Below are 16830 nucleotides of genomic sequence, written 5' to 3'. Positions count from 1 at the left end.
TCCTGAGGCTCACCAGAAGTTTGTCAAACCAGAGAGATTTCTGCAAAACATCTCAGGGCGATAAATTGGCATTTTCTGACAAAACTCTGTCAGAAAATTCCCAGCCAGCTCTAATTATGACATCATTATTCTGGATAATAAAAAAAATCCTTTTAAAAATTAATTTCTGAATGTGACGCTGCTTGTCAGTTTTAATAGTAGGGCCATGTCCTGCTTGCTTTACTCACCTGAGTATTCCCCTTGACTTCAAACAGGCTACAGACGGTAGTAAAGGGAGACAGATTTGCCCCTTTCTTTTTGTTAATGACGACATAAAAAACATGTACCTCATGTAACACTTTATCTCGAAAACGTTTTACAAACATTACCTAACTGAACCTCACACACCACTTATGAGATGATAAACAGCTGAGTGAATAATACTTAATAAGTAATATTCAATTAATTTTGCTTTTTGCAACTTGTGGAATGTCTGTATGTGGATTGTGGTTTTTCTCAAATGGATTTGTTATTCAATGAATTTTTTCAGCCATTTCTTTCACCTTGTGGTTTACCATTTGAAATCCAAGCTATGTTGCTTAATTATGATTGGTCAACTAGATCACATGGTATTGTTTCTGTTCCCTGACTGGACAAGTAGTTCTCTGTAAGCATTTGAATGTCCAAGCATAACATTTGCTTTCCATAAGCAGTTGGGAAACTCTAGCTCATACATGTTAATGGACAGTGAAGACAAAGGGACTTAAACACACCTGGAGCAAATTCATTTAAAAATCTGAATTTATATTTAAAGAAATGTTTGTGCAATATTCACCTATTTTTACTAAGTATCATTATCTGAAAAGGACAACCTAGGTATACTTAATACGGCCTCAGGGCAGGGGATGGACTACATGACCTCTCGAGGTCCCTTCCTGGCCTACATTTCTATGATTTTTGCCTAAGCAGGTTTCTCACCTATATTCAGTTCCCAGAGTCTTCAACCCTTCCTTTCTCAGCTTGCAAGAGCTCTGGCCCCTAGTGTCTATCTAGCGATGGATAACTTGGGTGTTCTCTGCCCCTCCCTTTATGGACCAGTAAACCTTTGGAAAGCATCTCTCTTAAAGTTCATTGACCTTGCTTCAAGAGTCTGGATGACCTCATGCTGTTCTTCCCTTCCTGTGGTCTTCCCAGCCCCCTGCTGATTTCTATGTAATGGGACTTCAAATGTTTTTGGTCACGCAAGAATATTAATGATCAGTGAGTTATTAGTTTTTCAATGACTTCTTGCATGACACCTTTTGGATACAGATTATAACCACACTGCATTGGGTACACTCCATTGGTCAGGCCAGCTGAAACTCATTACCTGGTACCACAGGCACTGATTTTTGTTTTTGCCAGTGGGTTCTTTCCACCTTCCTGCCATTTACTGGTGGCTCGTGGGTGCTGAGCACGCCCTATTTTTTTTCTTCGGTGGGTGCTTGAGCCCTGGAGCACCCACCGAGTCAGCAGCTATGCCTGGTACCAGCGAGTCCCTTTCTCTCTGACACTGGGCTGCTTTAGGGTCACACAGTCCAAGGCTTGGAGGCTTTGAATTCCTTGAAAGCAGGCATGTGGAATAGCTTGGAAGTCTCATTCAGACCCAGCCAGAACACATACAACATAATGATATCACCCAAATGATGCTCTAGCTAGCTGAGGCTTGGACAAGCACAGGATCAGATGTTTAATTTGCTATTGATTCCAGAAAGAGGTTTTATTTTTTTAACTTGACAGAGAACAGAGGAGTTAAGTTGGACTATGAAGGAGAAGCAGAATCTAGAGTGGGGGAACCTGAATAGTTAAGGAACGTAAAAAGTCACAGGGGAGCACTAGCTAGAGTTAAGAAAAGCAAAGAAGAAAGTGTGATGAACTAAGTAGCCTACAATTCTTTTGTAATATTTTTATGAGATGTTAGTGCTGCTGTAAGAAACGCTGGAGACACCTGTCCTCTGTTTATGCTCAGGACAGCAACAATGCAGGTTTATCCACCTGTCCCCACCAATGAGCCATAATCCTGAGTTGGAGGGATTGGGTAAGAGGGGGAATTTAGTATCCAGGGCCTGTTCAGCCCTTGGTCTCTCTGCTGAGACTGTCAATGAAGGGCAGCAATTAATGCCAGCTGTGGTGGTTGGGCCTGAGCTAGAAAATTCAGATCTGGATCCAAGCTCTGGGCATGTTTGAGTTTGGGGTTTTGATTCAAGTATATCCCTACAAACGAAAAACTAACTGAGCGTTGGCCCTGGCAAGCTTCCACACAGCTCCTGTGTCAGTGTGCCACAGCCCTGACCTGGAGGAACCTGATGGACATGAACCCAAGAAAGTAAAATCAAATAAAGGTCCATTTCATATCACATGTTAATGTCAGTATATCCGCTGATTTGGGTTTTGAGTGACTCATGTTTGTGAGATGTGTGGGCAGCGCTTCTCTGCTGACTTTCTCTTTGCTATGGTGACACTTCTTTCCATGTGACACTTCAGAAGTCTTTAAGGATGCCACATCCCTGACACCAACAGCCAAGAAAAGGGTATAAGAGCTGCTACAGTAGCTCTGTGCCACTCAGGGTTCCCCTAATGATGAAGCTCTGTGCCACTCAGGGTTCCCCTAATGCTGAGGTTAAGCCTTCCATAGCCATGTAAACTGGTTGCAGTGGAGAACATAGCTTTTCTGGCCCTACAGAAACTACACCTGATCTTGCTCCCAATTAAGTGAGTGCAAGTTATGCTGTTTCCCTCAATGAGGGCAGGATTAAGCCCTAAAGCCTTTGCAAAATTACCTGCTGCTATTTGACTGAGCCCAGACATCTGCCAATTTGGAAAGTGAGAAACTCTTCTCACCAGGAACATTTTTAATTACAATTGGCATTTTGGATCTTCTTGCTAATTAAATTTTTTAAAGGAACATATGTGTGACCCTACAAATACAGGAACCTGTTATGCAAGAATCTGAAGTAATTTCCATTCTGCTTTAAATCAGGTCTAGCAATGAGAAAATGAATCTTATGGCGAATGTGCTGAGGCGACGGAGGGTTCCCTTTTGCACCAGCACAGGAGGCTGGCACGGGGGGGTGGGAGTTTTATGCTGTGCCCTGTGCCAGGCAAATTGGAAAAATCACAGAGGGGGGCCCATGACTGTATTTAAAAGGAAAGGGAGTAATTCCATTGCTGTAATAAACTAGTGGGTGGAAAAGCTCTGCCAGACTCTTTCAGCACTATTTCAGATAAGCTCCTGCTTCCCAGGTCTCCAGCCTTAACAGCTGTAAGAAAACGGGGCTCCAAACACAGGCTTTATGGGACAAAATTATACTTTGGCACATGGGAGAATCCTGGATGTGGACATGCTGGTCAGGAAATGGGATGATGATTTATAATACATGGACAGCACTGTTATGGCCCTGCATAAACCATACCAGTCACCGGTGTAATGTCAGCCAGGCCTCCTAACTCACGGGGAACGCATTACCAATAGCTCTGAGCACAAAGTAAAGTGCTCCTACTCATCCCTAGGGATGCATGAACCCTGAAGCCTACTGCTGACAATTTCAATGGCGACCTTGTTAGCTGTTGCACTGCTGAGCAGAGGCCCAAGAAGGAGGAATCGGATTACGAAAAGCGGTGCACTACGCTGCAAGCCGTGGTGCCACGGGGGGCCGAGGCTTGGAGAACATCCCCACCCCCACGTATCCTCTTCCACCCTGGCTACCCCACGCAGCCATTTGCTGTGTCACGGCACGTTGGTAACGCGACGTGGGAGCCGCTGCACGGTCAGATGCTACCGAGGAGCGGGGGTGGGCCCTGAGGCTCCCGATAAGGGGCATCCCTTGACCTGCAGAGCCTGGGATGGGCCCCGCTCCTGGGGTCAGGGGAGTGGGCCCCGCTCCCGGGGTCAGGGGGGTTGCCTCCCCCCCCGGCAGTGCGCCGCCCCCGCTGCTGCTGCTGCTGGTCTCTCCCCCACGCCCCGAGTCCTGCCGGAGCGCGGCGGCGACAGCCGGAAGTGCAGGGACGAGGGGAGCAGAGTGACCGGAAGTTCGGGGGAAGGCGGCGCTAGTGACCGGAAGTGCAGCTCCGGGGGGCAGGTTGGAGTGTTACGCCGCGGGCGGACGGAACGGTTGTAGCGGAAGCGCGCCGCAGGGGGCAGGGAGAGGGGGGCACAGGGGTCGCCGGAAGCGGAAGTAGCCCGGGCGGGAGAACGGACGGGGCAGGATTCCGAAGAGGTTTCTGAGGCAAACTCGGGCGGCAGCCGGTGAGATGCGGGTGGCGGGTCCCGTCGCTCCAGCCCGGACCCGCTGGGTATCGCCGTGAAGCGGGGAGTCTGCCCGGGGGCGGCGGCCTGGGGAGGCGGTGCCAAGCGGCCGGCCCGGCCCAGTGACCTTGAGGCGATGGGCGGCGAGGCCCCGCCCTGCCCCGCCCCGGAGGCCCGTGGAAAGCGGCTGGGAGAAGGCTGGGGGTGGGGCTGAGGGGAAGGAGGCGCGGCCTGTCCTAGGCCCCCCAGGCGGTGCCGTGACCTGCGTGCGGGGCGGGCTCCCAGCGCTGCCCGAGAGGAGCCGGGGTTCGGGGCGGAGTTCCTGGCGAACCCGGGCTCGGGGGCTCGCGGCCCCTTTATCCGCGCTGGGGCGGGGCGGGGGGGGGGGAGGAGGGAGATCCGTGCCCCACCTAGCGAGTTCGTGGGTCTCATTTCTGATAGACACGTGACCACACCCACCAGCGCTGACACGAAATCACCGCGGCCAGGGGGCCAGGGAGCGCGAGCTCTCCTCCCACTCCCGGGAGCCGCCCATGGGGGGCCTGGTGGCGACGCACGGCAAGGGAGCCCTTTGCGGCCGCTGCCAATGGTGCATCGGTTCTTGAGGGAGGTGATGGCTGGGGGCTGTAGAAAACCACCCATCAGCGATGATCTAGGTATACGTGGCTCAGCTTCACTAGAGGGGGCTTGACCAGATGACCTCTAGGGGGCCCGTCCAAGCCTGTGTTTCTATGGTTCTATCCCAGAAGACTAAAGGGGCAGCGTGAAACTGACTCCATGACTTTTTACTCTACAGAAACAGCCTGCCACCAATCACTTTTGAGGCTGGAATCTTGTTCTTTGCTGCCAGGGTTGGGGTGCCGGGGCTTGCTCCACTCTGCCCGCCTGGTACTCCAGCCAAAGAGTGGTGTTGGGGTGCCGGGGCTTGCTCCACTCCGTCCACCTGGTGCTCCTGCCCGGGCAAGCCCCCACACCCCGGCTGGAGCGCCGGTGGGGCAGATGGAGTGGGACAAGCGCCCGTGCCCTGGTTGGAGCACCAGGCGGGTGGAGTGGGGCAAGCCCCTGCATCCCGACCCCAGTCCCAGGCTGGAGCGCTGGGCAGAGTGGGTAGGGCCTGGGAGCGCCCATTTTTCTGGGGCCCAGGTTGGTCCAGTGGCTAATCTGCTACTGGGAGGAGAGCGAGCAGGTGCCTAGCGGCGGTAGAAAACTTAAAAAAAAGCCAGCCCCTGCATGGGGTGGTGGGACCTGGAAGGGAGCCAGGAGCCATGCACGCTTGAGAGCAGCATCTCCTGCCGGAGCTGGGTGAGTGCCTGGGGAGCCCCTGGCCAGAGGGTCCATCCATCACCCACTGCAAGACCAGCTGCAGGGGGGGGAGGGAGGCAGGCCCTCCCAGCCCCCCCATAATTGCCCACTCACCTGAAGTTGGGGCCCACTCAAATATCCCATGCTGGCTACACCCCTGGCTCAGGGGAGGGGAAGAGGTGGTGTGGGGCCTTGGGGGAAGGGATGGAGTGGGGGCTCAGCAGGAGCTTGGGGGGTCCTTGGGTTGCTAAAGTTTGAGAACTGCTGAGACTATGGGGTAATTAATGGACATCTTCCAGGTTTGTTCTGCTGGGAGTTTTTGTTCCTTGAGCTTTAAAAAAAATAACACTATGAACACTTAACATACAGAAATGATTGGCTATTGTGAAATAAAAGAAAAAGTAGTTGAAACTTGAAATAATGAGTTAATTACTTAAAAAGGTTGTCCTAATGTGGCAACACTCATGTTTTAAATAGATTAATAGTAATTATCAAGTATTTAAATTTTCTTATACAACTTCAGTGTTTCTGTATATTGATAGTTTGTATATGGATAGATGGGATGGGAAGGGTTCCTACCAATATTACAATTAGTAATTGAGTTGGTGAATTGGCAGATTTTGGAATTTTTATCTGAGATACTGGAGTCTGGATATTGTAACTTTATGGGATTGCTAAAAAGGGAGATTGGAAGAAGTTCTTAACAGTGTATCAATGAATTGTTGATGAGTATTATAAGGACTTTCAGTTATAAATTTTCATAAGAGAAAACTGACTCAGTAAATAACTTAGTGACTCTTAAATTGAAGGTTAAATCTAGACTCTCACACTTGTTACCAGCAATAGAAAAGGCTGCACTTGTGCAGTTTGCTATTAGACATTCAACTTTATCATTCCAATATATATCTGATGGCAATAAAATTTGGATGGCAAGTAGAAATAGGAGGCTCCCTGTAACCCAGACTTAGGTGGGGCTTTGGACACACCCCTCTCATCAGTCTCTCCCATTTACTAGCATAGGCAGCTCTCTCCCCAGCCTTTCTCTCCCCATTCATTGTAAAGGGAGCAAAGGCGCCTAATCCAGGATTTGTGGATTTCAGTTATTTTCTTCATGCCTCAAAGGTAGGCATTGCAATGCTTAAGACCCTTTGTTTGTCTGGGCCCTAGGCATTTAGGCGCCTTAGTCTCACTGAAAACCAATAGAACTGAGAAACAGAAGTCCCAGAAGCCCTTATGAAAATTTTACCCCAGATCTGGGGCTGGCTTGGTATGTTGGTGGGATCCCTGACCTGAGGTTTAATAGACTTGACACCTGTTACGCTTGGAATGAGGTTTAAAAAAACAATCCAAGTAATTAATGAAACTGATGAGTAAACTGAGGATGAAATTATCCTCTTCCCTCTTTTTCACAGTTACTGTGGGTAAATTCATCAGACTGCTTCTGTTAGTTTTAAAAATAAACCTTGATTAGACAAATGCACCAGCTTCAAACATCTGTCTCCCTCAATCTCAAAAAGAACTTATCGCCCCTGTAAACTTTCTTGTAGTAGGTAGATCTTTCTGAAAACTACTGCACTGGCTATGTTTGAAGAACATTTTAATTAAGTAAAATTTATTGATATTTTTGTGGATAGTTTTGAGCCCAGACAAGTTCTTATTGACATCAATATTTGTGTGGGTTTTCTTTTTTTTTGCCATTGACTGTAGTATGAATGTGTGTGCCTATATTGGCTGGCTTCTGCATAGAAAGAACATAAGGCTTCGTTAACAGGAAAAGAAAAGAAATCTTCCTTTAGCTCAAATTGTAGAGATGTTGGTTTTGGGGCTCCAGGACTAAGCACCCTGATATTAGCATTTTTTGAGTGGTACAATAGAGGACCTTATCTTATGATTAGTATCTCTGAAGGATCACAGGAGAGATTGTGCTTTTGTGACAACTACCTGCATGCTGAGGCTTCAAAGTTGTCAGGATTTATTTTGCAACACAAACAGGCTATATGCAAGCTTTCCTTATAGTTCTCCCTTTTGCCTTAGGAGCAAGCTTGTTGTTCTAGGCATAGTATATTTTAAAGATGTTTGTAGGATAGAGTAATTGAATGATTTTCTTCAACTCCGTACGTCCGAAGACAAGGCTCTTATTCCTAATTCCTTGCTTAGTGTCCTATCCACTGGTCTATGCTAAGGGTGTGGAGTCGGGTCAGGGGGTATCTGTATGTTCCATTCCTCCAGTGTCGCTTATAATACAAGTCAAGCTGTTATGGTCTACTAATTACTACGCTGTCCGTCAGTACTGTGTATGCATGAAAGGAGTAGAAATATCTTTCTACTGTTTTTTATGGCTGCCTTTGTATTGCTGTGCGTGTCTGATTTATCACTGTCTGTTTTGCCATGGGTTTATTTCTGTAGTCTCTTCTACAAGCAAAATGGCAGAGCTCAAATTTCACTAATATGTGTGTGTCACACTGGATAAGGCGATTTCTTTTCTTTTCAGGGCCTTAAAATGGGGAATACAAGCAGTGAGCGAGCTGGTATGGAGCGTCATGGGGGCCATAAGACGCCCCGAAGAGACAATTCTGGTGGAGCCATTAGTACAAAAGAAGGTGATAGACCAAAAATCTTGATGGATAGTCCTGAAGATGCAGACTTGTTCCATTCTGAGGAAATAAAGGTATCATAAGTTATGGCGGCTCCTTCTGTCATAACCCGACACTGGCACCTTGTAGCTAGACATTCTATCAAGCTGTATATTTGGAAGTGATATTAGTGATATTTTAGCCAATTTTCTGTATAAACTCAGTTTTAGAAACTTGAAGCATTACTGACTTTCTCTCTTTTTTTTAAGGGAAGAAAACCTTATTTCTTCTTCTAACCTTTTAGAAGATTTCTGTGAATGAAATACTACGTTTTTAACAAAAATTGTAGGAAAACTAATAAGAAATTGGCTCTAAGCCCTCGCCCAGTGTTGTATATTAATACACCACTTTCCTTTGCCATATCTTTTAAGCTCTTTTTATGCTTTTTTAATCACCAAACTCAGTAACATTCCAGATGATGATTCTTTCCATTTTAAAAGTTCTGTCAGAGTTCCCTATTTAGTATTAATTTCTAATAGTCCTAATTTTGGTCTGTTCCCATTGTTGGGTGGAATAAGAATGTTTAGCTCACGGTCTTCCAACTTAATTCATCATATGTTGCGTTAAGCTGTACCCTGCAGACAGCAATAACCTTCCTGTGGTCCAGTTGCAAGTTCTCTATGGAAGGCATTTTGCAGGGTCTAACAAATGCCTTATACAAGAAATTCCTTTTTAATTTATTTTTTACCCCTCAGTTTAAATATATGCAGCTACTTTGTGTGCTTCTCCCCCTTAATGATAGTTACTTCTCTGGTTTAATTGTTTTGCATTCTGTTTTAATATCATCTGCCAATTTGGAAGGCTACTAATCTTTCCACTTATGGGTTATTTAAAAATATTTACAAGCTGGCTTGCAAACTGTTGAGATACCAACTTCTGTCTCTGATATAACAGTGGCTACCTGCACTTGTTTCCAATTTATGGGAATGTTGAAGAACACACATAGGGTTGAGGATACCTTTAGTCAAATGTTACCTTTCTCTAAGCTTACCTCTCCTTTCACAGGGCAAAGGAGCCAACGTAGAACTTCTGTTGAGTAAAGTTTTGTGCTTCTAGGCTCCACGAGAGAGAGAGGAATTTCTAGCTTGGCAGCAAGATCTGGAAGTGAGTGAAAAAGTCCCGGTTCAAAATCGGCCAACAGTCTTTCGCTGGACTGCGGGAGGGAAAGAGGTTTATCTGTCAGGTTCCTTCAACAACTGGAGTAAACTTCCTCTTACAAGAAGGTAACAAACTTGTTACATTGCATCACTGGCATTCTATCTAAAGTTGGAAGCAAATAGGGTCATGTTATTGTTACACTTAGATTATTGCATACCTCTGTTAGCTTTGAGAGCTCTTAAGAGGAGAAATCTTAATGTATCATGCTAACTGTCAGTATTTGAATGGTGGGACACTCTGACTGCCGGAGGTGAAAATTGTCCCATGGAAATAGTTATTTGCTTGGCACTGTGGAAAAGACACACCACAGTCCCTGCCATGCAGGGTTTACTGCCTAAAGGTAGATGTAGAAGATGGGACACAGTGGGAAATCCACAAGTGTTTTTAGCTATATTGCCCCAAAGTGTTTTTTAGGGACTTTAATAAAGAGGGTGATGGCTTGGTGGGTTTGAGAAGGGCATTCCATCCATAAGCAGCGTGGGAGAAATTATGGAGACAGGAGTAGGGAAAAGGGGACCAATGGAGCATCAATACTAGGATAATTTTCAGACTGGACAGATTGAGTGGGGAACGTAGTGGGAAGCAAGGCCAAAGACACATGCCAGGATGGAATTATAAGGGGCTTTGGAGGGGCAAACGAGAAGCTTAAACATGGTGCAATGCTTCAAGGGGAGGCAGTGGAAGGATTCAAAGAACTGGATGCCAGGGTCAGATCAATAGGCGAGGGAGGTAGTTTTGGCATGGTGGTCTGTAGTGTTTGTCTAGTCTCAGATTCCTCATCTGACAACTTAGACCTCTCCTAGCAAAAGTACAAAGAAGTAATAACCGGGGGTGGGGGAGAAAAGTAGGTTTGTCTCCTTCAGATGTAATGTTTAGAAAAGAGAGACATCTGTCCCCCTTTAATTTGCAATTGGCAGTCACTATAGTGAATCAAGTAAACTCTCCTACAAAGTCCCTTTCAACTAGACACACATTCCAAACTCAAACAGCAAAAACTGCCTCTCTGGACACTTTCATCTGCAGACTTTGCCCCCATCCCTGGGAAGAAGTGAGGAATGGAGGACTGTTAGTGTTGCAGGACTTCTCTCTGAGCTACTGCGAAGACCTCAAAACAGGCAGGAAGCTCGTAGCACAGGGATGGCAATCTGCTCAAACTGCCTCTACTCAGCAGTTTTTCTGGCAGTTGCTGCTTTCATTTTCGCAGTTCTTGTTCGTTTGACGGCGAGATTTGTGATGGAAGGTGCTGAAAAGCAAGTTCACTCCAATATATCCTTATCTTGTATGTGACGCTCTGGCTGATGGGCCAAAACTAGTGTGCTGTCACGTTGTATTGAGTAACAAAGATGCAAGAAGAATGCTTTTCAAAAAACACAACATTAACCCTTTGACACCGGGAGCCTGGATTTTCTGGTGATCAGTGTTAACGTGAAACAAGTTGTGCGTATGAAGAGATGGGACTCGGCTGTCACTGAGGAGGTACTCATTAGCTTTAGCTTGTTGCGGTACATTTAGATTATTGCATTGGATTGCCTCGCATGCTGTCTTAAAAGGGTCATTACCTTCAGGAATTTTCTGAAAGATTCCGTTTGAGATCTTTGCATTCTTTATCTTATAATAATTGTAGCGAGTCTGTAGATGGACAGATTTTTCAGAATAAAAGGTTAATTGTTCGTGTATTTTTCTGAAATCACAGCCACAATAACTTCGTAGCAATCCTGGATCTTCCAGAAGGAGAGCACCAGTACAAGTTTTATGTGGATGGTCAGTGGACGCATGATCCTTCGGAGGTAACATTTTTATGTGATCCTGCGGGTTTACAAGATGATTCATGCACATGAATGGGAGAAATGAGTTGGCTTCCATGCTAACCTAAAGGAAAGGGCCTTTGCTAACACTAGCAATTGGTTGTTTGATCGGGTGAAATGTTCCCGGCCCCAGCCGGCCTAGGTAACTGAGCCAGTCTGTTAAATAACCAGAGACTAAACAAGAAGTAGGCGATGAGGACTGTGGGACATTGGTTTTTCAAGTCTGTAGAATATTATTAACCCTGCATACCTTCTGATTTGTGACTTTTTGCCTCTGTTTCTTCCTAGCCAGTAGTAACCAGCCAGCTTGGTACGGTTAACAACATCATTCAGGTGAAGAAAACTGACTTTGAAGTATTTGATGCTTTAATGGTGGACTCCCAAAAATGCTCAGATATGTCTGGTATGAATCCATTTGTAAACTTATACCACGTGCTTGAAGTTACGTAAATACCCTCTACATTTAATTCCTGGTCTTGAGTTAAATCCCCAAAGTAGAAGAATCTCACTTTTTATACCCAAACTGTTGGGGATATGTGTAGGGATCATGAAATGTAAAAGGAGAGAAGCTGGAATGAGTGAGGAGATTGTAGCAGAGTACAGGTCACTGATCAAACCCCATCTAGATCAGTAGTAAGTGGTTGCCATTTGAATGCGTGACATGAAATGGTGATTTCAGATTTCCCTGGTGAATCAGTAGCTACCTCAAAATTGATACTGAGGTTGACCGCCTTGACAGCAGTTTGAAGGTCATGGAGACTGACCTGCCTCTGATCCCTTTTTTCAGGATTGTTGTGTACTTGTGGGGAATGCCATGGCAGTGTTCTGGGTACCTGGAGGATTCTATTTGCGAGCTTGGCCTCTTTTGTATACATGAAATAATTTCAGTAATATTTTGTCACCAAGAAGGGGATTTATTCTGCTGTTTGTTAGGACTGCCAAAAACTAGCATAAAAGCAAATAATCTGTGGTAGCACTTAATACTGAATGTGTGCTGCAGAAATACTGGGCAAGGAAATCCCCCCCCCCCCCCCCCAAAAAAAAAAAAAAAAAGCTTCAGGACCAACCTTTGAAGTTCTGACTGCTGACCCTACCCAGCTGGTCTCCAGTAGGCAGACTCTGGAGTCTTTAAAATCATCTCTTGGGCTTTTTGCTACAGATCTTTGTGCTTGAACTTCACAAAACTTCCCAAATTCTGAAATGTGGGTTCCCTTTGCGTTCTGTCAGCTAGTAGTGTTCCCATATTTGTGTGCTGTTGGAGTAGTATCTTGCTGATGAGCAGACCAGTGTCAAGATTAACCCTGTGTTATGAACAGGAACTAATTTCTGAAATGATGTGACAGAACTTCCTACTGTGCTGTGTAGCTGCAGCTTGCAAGTGCGCTGGGTGATGGTTGTATTTTTTAGTTTGTTTCTGGCCCAGCAGGAAATGTCTCCCAGGAAACCAAAGACTTCACCTAGGGTGTACAGGAAGTGTGGCATCTCTCTAATTCCTGGAGGATTTACTTTATAGCGCAATTAGCTTCTGTCATACACATGTTTCTGAATGTGAAATTACTACTGCAGCTTAATGTAGCTGAAGAGTTTATCTTCTTTAAGGTTAAATATTTTAACATCTCCCTAACAGAGCTATCAAGTTCACCCCCAGGACCCTACCACCAGGATCCCTATGTTTCTAAGCCAGAGGAACGCTTCAAGACTCCACCTATTCTTCCACCACACCTGCTGCAGGTGATCCTGAATAAGGACACTGGCATTTCTGTGAGTAGGCAACCTTTTTCTTTGGGTCAGGGTCAGGTATTTGAGAGGTTGGACATGCACTGGAGCTGCTTGTAACAATCCCAAACCTTGGAAGCATCCCCTAACGGGTGAGATCTTTATTGCCCAAGTTCAAACAGTTGTAATTATCTTCTTTACTGATCCTTTTTCAAAACTGGAAGAAGAATAGTAATACCGTTTCCCCACCCATAAATCCTAATCTATACACTGCAAAATTATCTCAACTTCTGAGAACATAGCAAACTTGTAAGAAATGAGAAAAGGCCCATTCCTAGGTGGAGGAAAGGTATATGGGACCATATATACCCTTGGTCCCACCTTAAGTGATCTTTGATTATATTGGAATTTTGACGGGGAGCCAATACAAAGATTTGTTGAGTGGTTGCCTGTGAAAGACAATATGCCATAATTTAGTTTTTCCACTTTCTGTCTCCTCCTTTTATATGCTTTTCAGTGCGATCCAGCGCTACTTCCTGAGCCCAATCACGTCATGCTGAACCACCTCTATGCACTTTCTATCAAGGTAAGGGAGTCTGACCTTATCACAGCAGTTACATTTAGTTAACCATTACATTGTGCTAACTTGTTTTCCATCTTCCCTAGGATGGAGTGATGGTGCTCAGCGCCACTCATCGTTACAAGAAAAAATATGTGACTACATTGCTGTACAAGCCAATATGATTAGACCAGGTATCCTGGGGTGATGAAGTGCCAGAGGGAACAAATTCTTCGTTAAACCAAAACATATGCATGGTCTAAGCTATTGTAAACAGACTCTGATTTCATACGGTTTTAAAGACTTCACAGTTGTTTCAGATTTGCCTTGTTCTCCCAGTCCCATCTGGAAGTTTTCAGACTCAGCCAGGACCAGGCTGGTGGTGCTGTCACTTTTTCATCTCAATAACTCGCCTGGGATCTACCAGTGAAATGAGGCTGGGAAATATGGGGATAGTGACAGCTCAAATGTCATTCATGAGTGATACAGGCTGTAGAAAATAATATCCTCAGAAGTGCAAGATCCTTGCTGGTCGAGTGGCTGTTTTTATCATAAAGCTCAAACATTCAATTATATTACCACTGAGCTCCACAAAGAGCCCATTCCCTGGCTCGACTACATGTGAAAAACGGCATTCTTTCTGTTGCAGCTTTTCTGGGCGAAGCCAGAGATGCTGCCACTACCACACTCACTGTTTCTTGTTTTTGTTTGGAAAACGTACTCAACCCGTCTACTGATTAAACAATGTGAGGGATGCTCCAGCATTGTTTCTCTTATGAGAACTCCGAAATAACTTTTCCCCAGTGGAATTGCTGATAAAGACAATTGTTCTTTATTGCTGGGTTTTGTGTAGACCATATAATGCACCCTGCAATAATCTGTTCTTGTAACAGATTTGTAATTCTCTTGCCGATAAGGACTGATTTAAACTGGGCTGGGTTCCTATAAGGAAATTGACCAATTTAGCATAAGGGCTTTAATTCTTCAGTATCAGCTTTTATCAAATTGATGGTTAGGTGACTCCCAAGTTACTTTAAAAACTGTCTAGTAAATGAGATATTGAGGGGAAAACTCATCTGCTGATGTAAGCGGCTGCGGCCCCTGTGAAGTGGCACTGCACCCACTTATGTCAAGGGCTGGATTGGCCCTGAATCTATATTTGCATTTGACTCTGCCAACTTAGGTTCGTGTGGTCTCTGCAGCAAGGACTCCCAACAGTTTCTATCACTTCCTGCTTTATTTATATTTATGTAAACGGATGTCGTTCTCACAAAAGGTGCCAGGTTGCCTTTCTTAGAGACTGATGATCTATTTGATCCCAAAACGAATGCAGTAGGGGCAACGCAAAATTCCCTGCCAATGTGCCTCAGGCCTGACTTGGAGGGACCAACTTGGGGAATGCGTAGTGCCTGTCCATTTCCTGGGCACCTTTGAGTGCCAATAAGAATGACGAGAGTGACCTCCAGTCCATGACCTACTACACAGGGGTACAAATTACAAAAACCACCAGGTAGCTAATCAGATGGTGACTTTGGTGACCACGATTAGATGTGATACAGTCAATGATAAAAGACTCCTTTTGAGTTTTCTGAACTGTTCAATTGTATTGTTACAATATTTTGAGTAGTTCAGGGTACATTGCTATTGGGTTTTCTTTGAAAATGTGGAATTCCTGTCACTGTCTGACCTCTTCAGAAACAAGTTAAAATATAAAGCATTTTAAGGAAAAATGGATCATGTGTTTTTTGTTTCCTGTCAGCCCCACTGTCCACGACCATATGGGGTTGGCTGGCGGCATAATGCTTGGCTAGTTGTGCAGTTTCTCTCCCTGGTTAAAGTGGTAGCTACTCTACTTTTATAAAACCCAGTTTTGACACACATCCTCTCATCACACACTGGTACAGAATAATACACTTTAAGAGGGGTGGAGGGGGAGTAAACCAAGCTCCTAATGACCTTTGGCAATTGGAAAACCCAAGGATTTCACTTCTGGAAAACTGACTGCTCTCCACCCCTGTTTTTGGTTTGGTTTCCTTTTGTTTAAGGCTGTCACAGTTCAATCTCCATTGGTTGGCCTCTGTGATGCTGGGTATATGTGACTGCTCGGAAAGGTCGGTTTTCAGTTTGTTACGGTTCATGACAACGGTGAGGCATGATGAGAGTGAATGTCTGTACCTAGCACAGCCTGCACATGAATATTTATGAACAGGGGCCAACAGGAAGTCTGGGCCCGGGGTGGGCTCTGAACAGCAAGGAGGAAGCATTAAGTGCCCCAGAACTCCGTATTACCAGCTCCAGCAGTGCAGATTAGCTCAGCTGGAGTCCCAAAGTATATCCATTGCTTTCACAGCGTCTGCCCACAGCAGGGCAATGAAAGGCTGCCTCAAAAGTAAGGACATTACCACACCAAAAACTTGATGCTCATGTTGTAAAGACAGCATTAACTTACTTACATTAACGCACTCACGCTTTCTAAAAACAAAAAATAGTACTTTGTCATTTGAAACACCTAAATCCCTTAGTGTGGAAATACTTAATTATTAGGGCTTTCGAGTAATTGCAGTTAACTTAATAGTTAAAATTAAGTGTGCTGTTACACAATAGAATACCAATTGAAATTTATTAAATATTTTGAATGTTTTTCTACATTTTTAAATACACTGATTTCAATTCCAACACAAACTACAAAGTTTGCAGTGCTTGCTTTATATTATTTTTTATTAAAAATATTTGCACTGTAAAAATGATAAAAGAAATAGTATTTTTCAATTTACCTTATACAAGTACCATAGTGCAATCTCTTAATGGTGAAAGCACAACTTTAAATGTAGATTGTTCGTTTGTTTGTTACATAACTGCACTCAAAACCAAAACAATGTAAAACTTTAGAGCCTACAAGCCCACTCGGTCCTACTTATGCAGCCAATTACTAAAAGAAACAAGTTTGTTTACATTTATGGGAAATAATGATGCTTGCTTCTTATTTACAATATATCACCTGAAAGTGAGAACAGGTATTTGCATAGCACTTTTGTAGCCAGCATTGCAAGGTATTTACATGCCAGACATGCACCTTCATGTTTCGGCCTCCATTCCAGAGGACATGCTTCCATGCTCATGATGCTTGTTAATGTGTTTACTAAATTTGTGACACAATTCTCCCCCAAGGAGTTCAATGTCCCCTGCTTCGTTATACCCACAGTCTGCCATATATTTCATGTTATAGCAGTCTCAGATGATGACCCAGCACACGTTCATTTTACATCCGAAGAAGTGGGCTGTAGGGTGACCAGATTACCAGTATAAAATATCGGGACGGGGGCGGAGCCAAAAAAAGGGGGGGCGGACGGAGGGAAAAAAAAGTTTTAAAGGGCCTGGGGCATTAGCAGGCCC

At 44.8% G+C, this 16830-nt stretch overlaps 1 protein-coding gene across 4 annotated transcripts; it reads left to right on the top strand.

Annotated features, from left to right (window-relative positions):
* The first annotated feature begins 3766 nt into the window (after positions 1 to 3766).
* Positions 3767 to 15169, top strand: PRKAB1 (protein kinase AMP-activated non-catalytic subunit beta 1). 4 transcript variants are annotated; one of them, XM_034791222.1, is made up of 8 exons: positions 3767 to 3785; positions 8058 to 8234; positions 9256 to 9422; positions 11051 to 11144; positions 11451 to 11565; positions 12790 to 12923; positions 13396 to 13464; positions 13545 to 15169. In XM_034791222.1, exons 2-8 carry the CDS (start codon positions 8067 to 8069, stop codon positions 13620 to 13622), a joined length of 825 nt encoding a protein of 274 aa, XP_034647113.1. In that variant the 5' UTR covers positions 3767 to 3785; positions 8058 to 8066; the 3' UTR covers positions 13623 to 15169. The 4 variants fall into 4 exon arrangements, with proteins under 4 accessions (XP_034647113.1, XP_034647112.1, XP_034647110.1 ...); XM_034791221.1 differs by lacking the exon at positions 3767 to 3785 and adding an exon at positions 3975 to 4097; XM_034791219.1 differs by lacking the exon at positions 3767 to 3785 and adding an exon at positions 4153 to 4264.
* Positions 15170 to 16830: the final 1661 nt, after the last annotated feature.

Source organism: Trachemys scripta, chromosome 15 (genome assembly GCF_013100865.1).
Source record: "Trachemys scripta elegans isolate TJP31775 chromosome 15, CAS_Tse_1.0, whole genome shotgun sequence".
NCBI classification, from domain to species: Eukaryota; Metazoa; Chordata; order Testudines; family Emydidae; genus Trachemys; species Trachemys scripta.
This window is presented reverse-complemented; position numbering and strand designations above follow the sequence as displayed.

What these genes read in the sequence shown, in the direction of transcription:
- PRKAB1 (XM_034791222.1), top strand. Translation starts at nt 8,067, where the DNA reads ATGGGGAATACAAGCAGTGAGCGAGCTGGTATGGAGCGTCATGGGGGC. An exon ending in AAACTTCCTCTTACAAGAAG is followed by an intron (nt 9,423 to 11,050) that starts GTAACAAACTTG and finishes CTGAAATCACAG; the next exon opens with CCACAATAACTTCGTAGCAA. An exon ending in ATAAGGACACTGGCATTTCT is followed by an intron (nt 12,924 to 13,395) that starts GTGAGTAGGCAA and finishes TATGCTTTTCAG; the next exon opens with TGCGATCCAGCGCTACTTCC.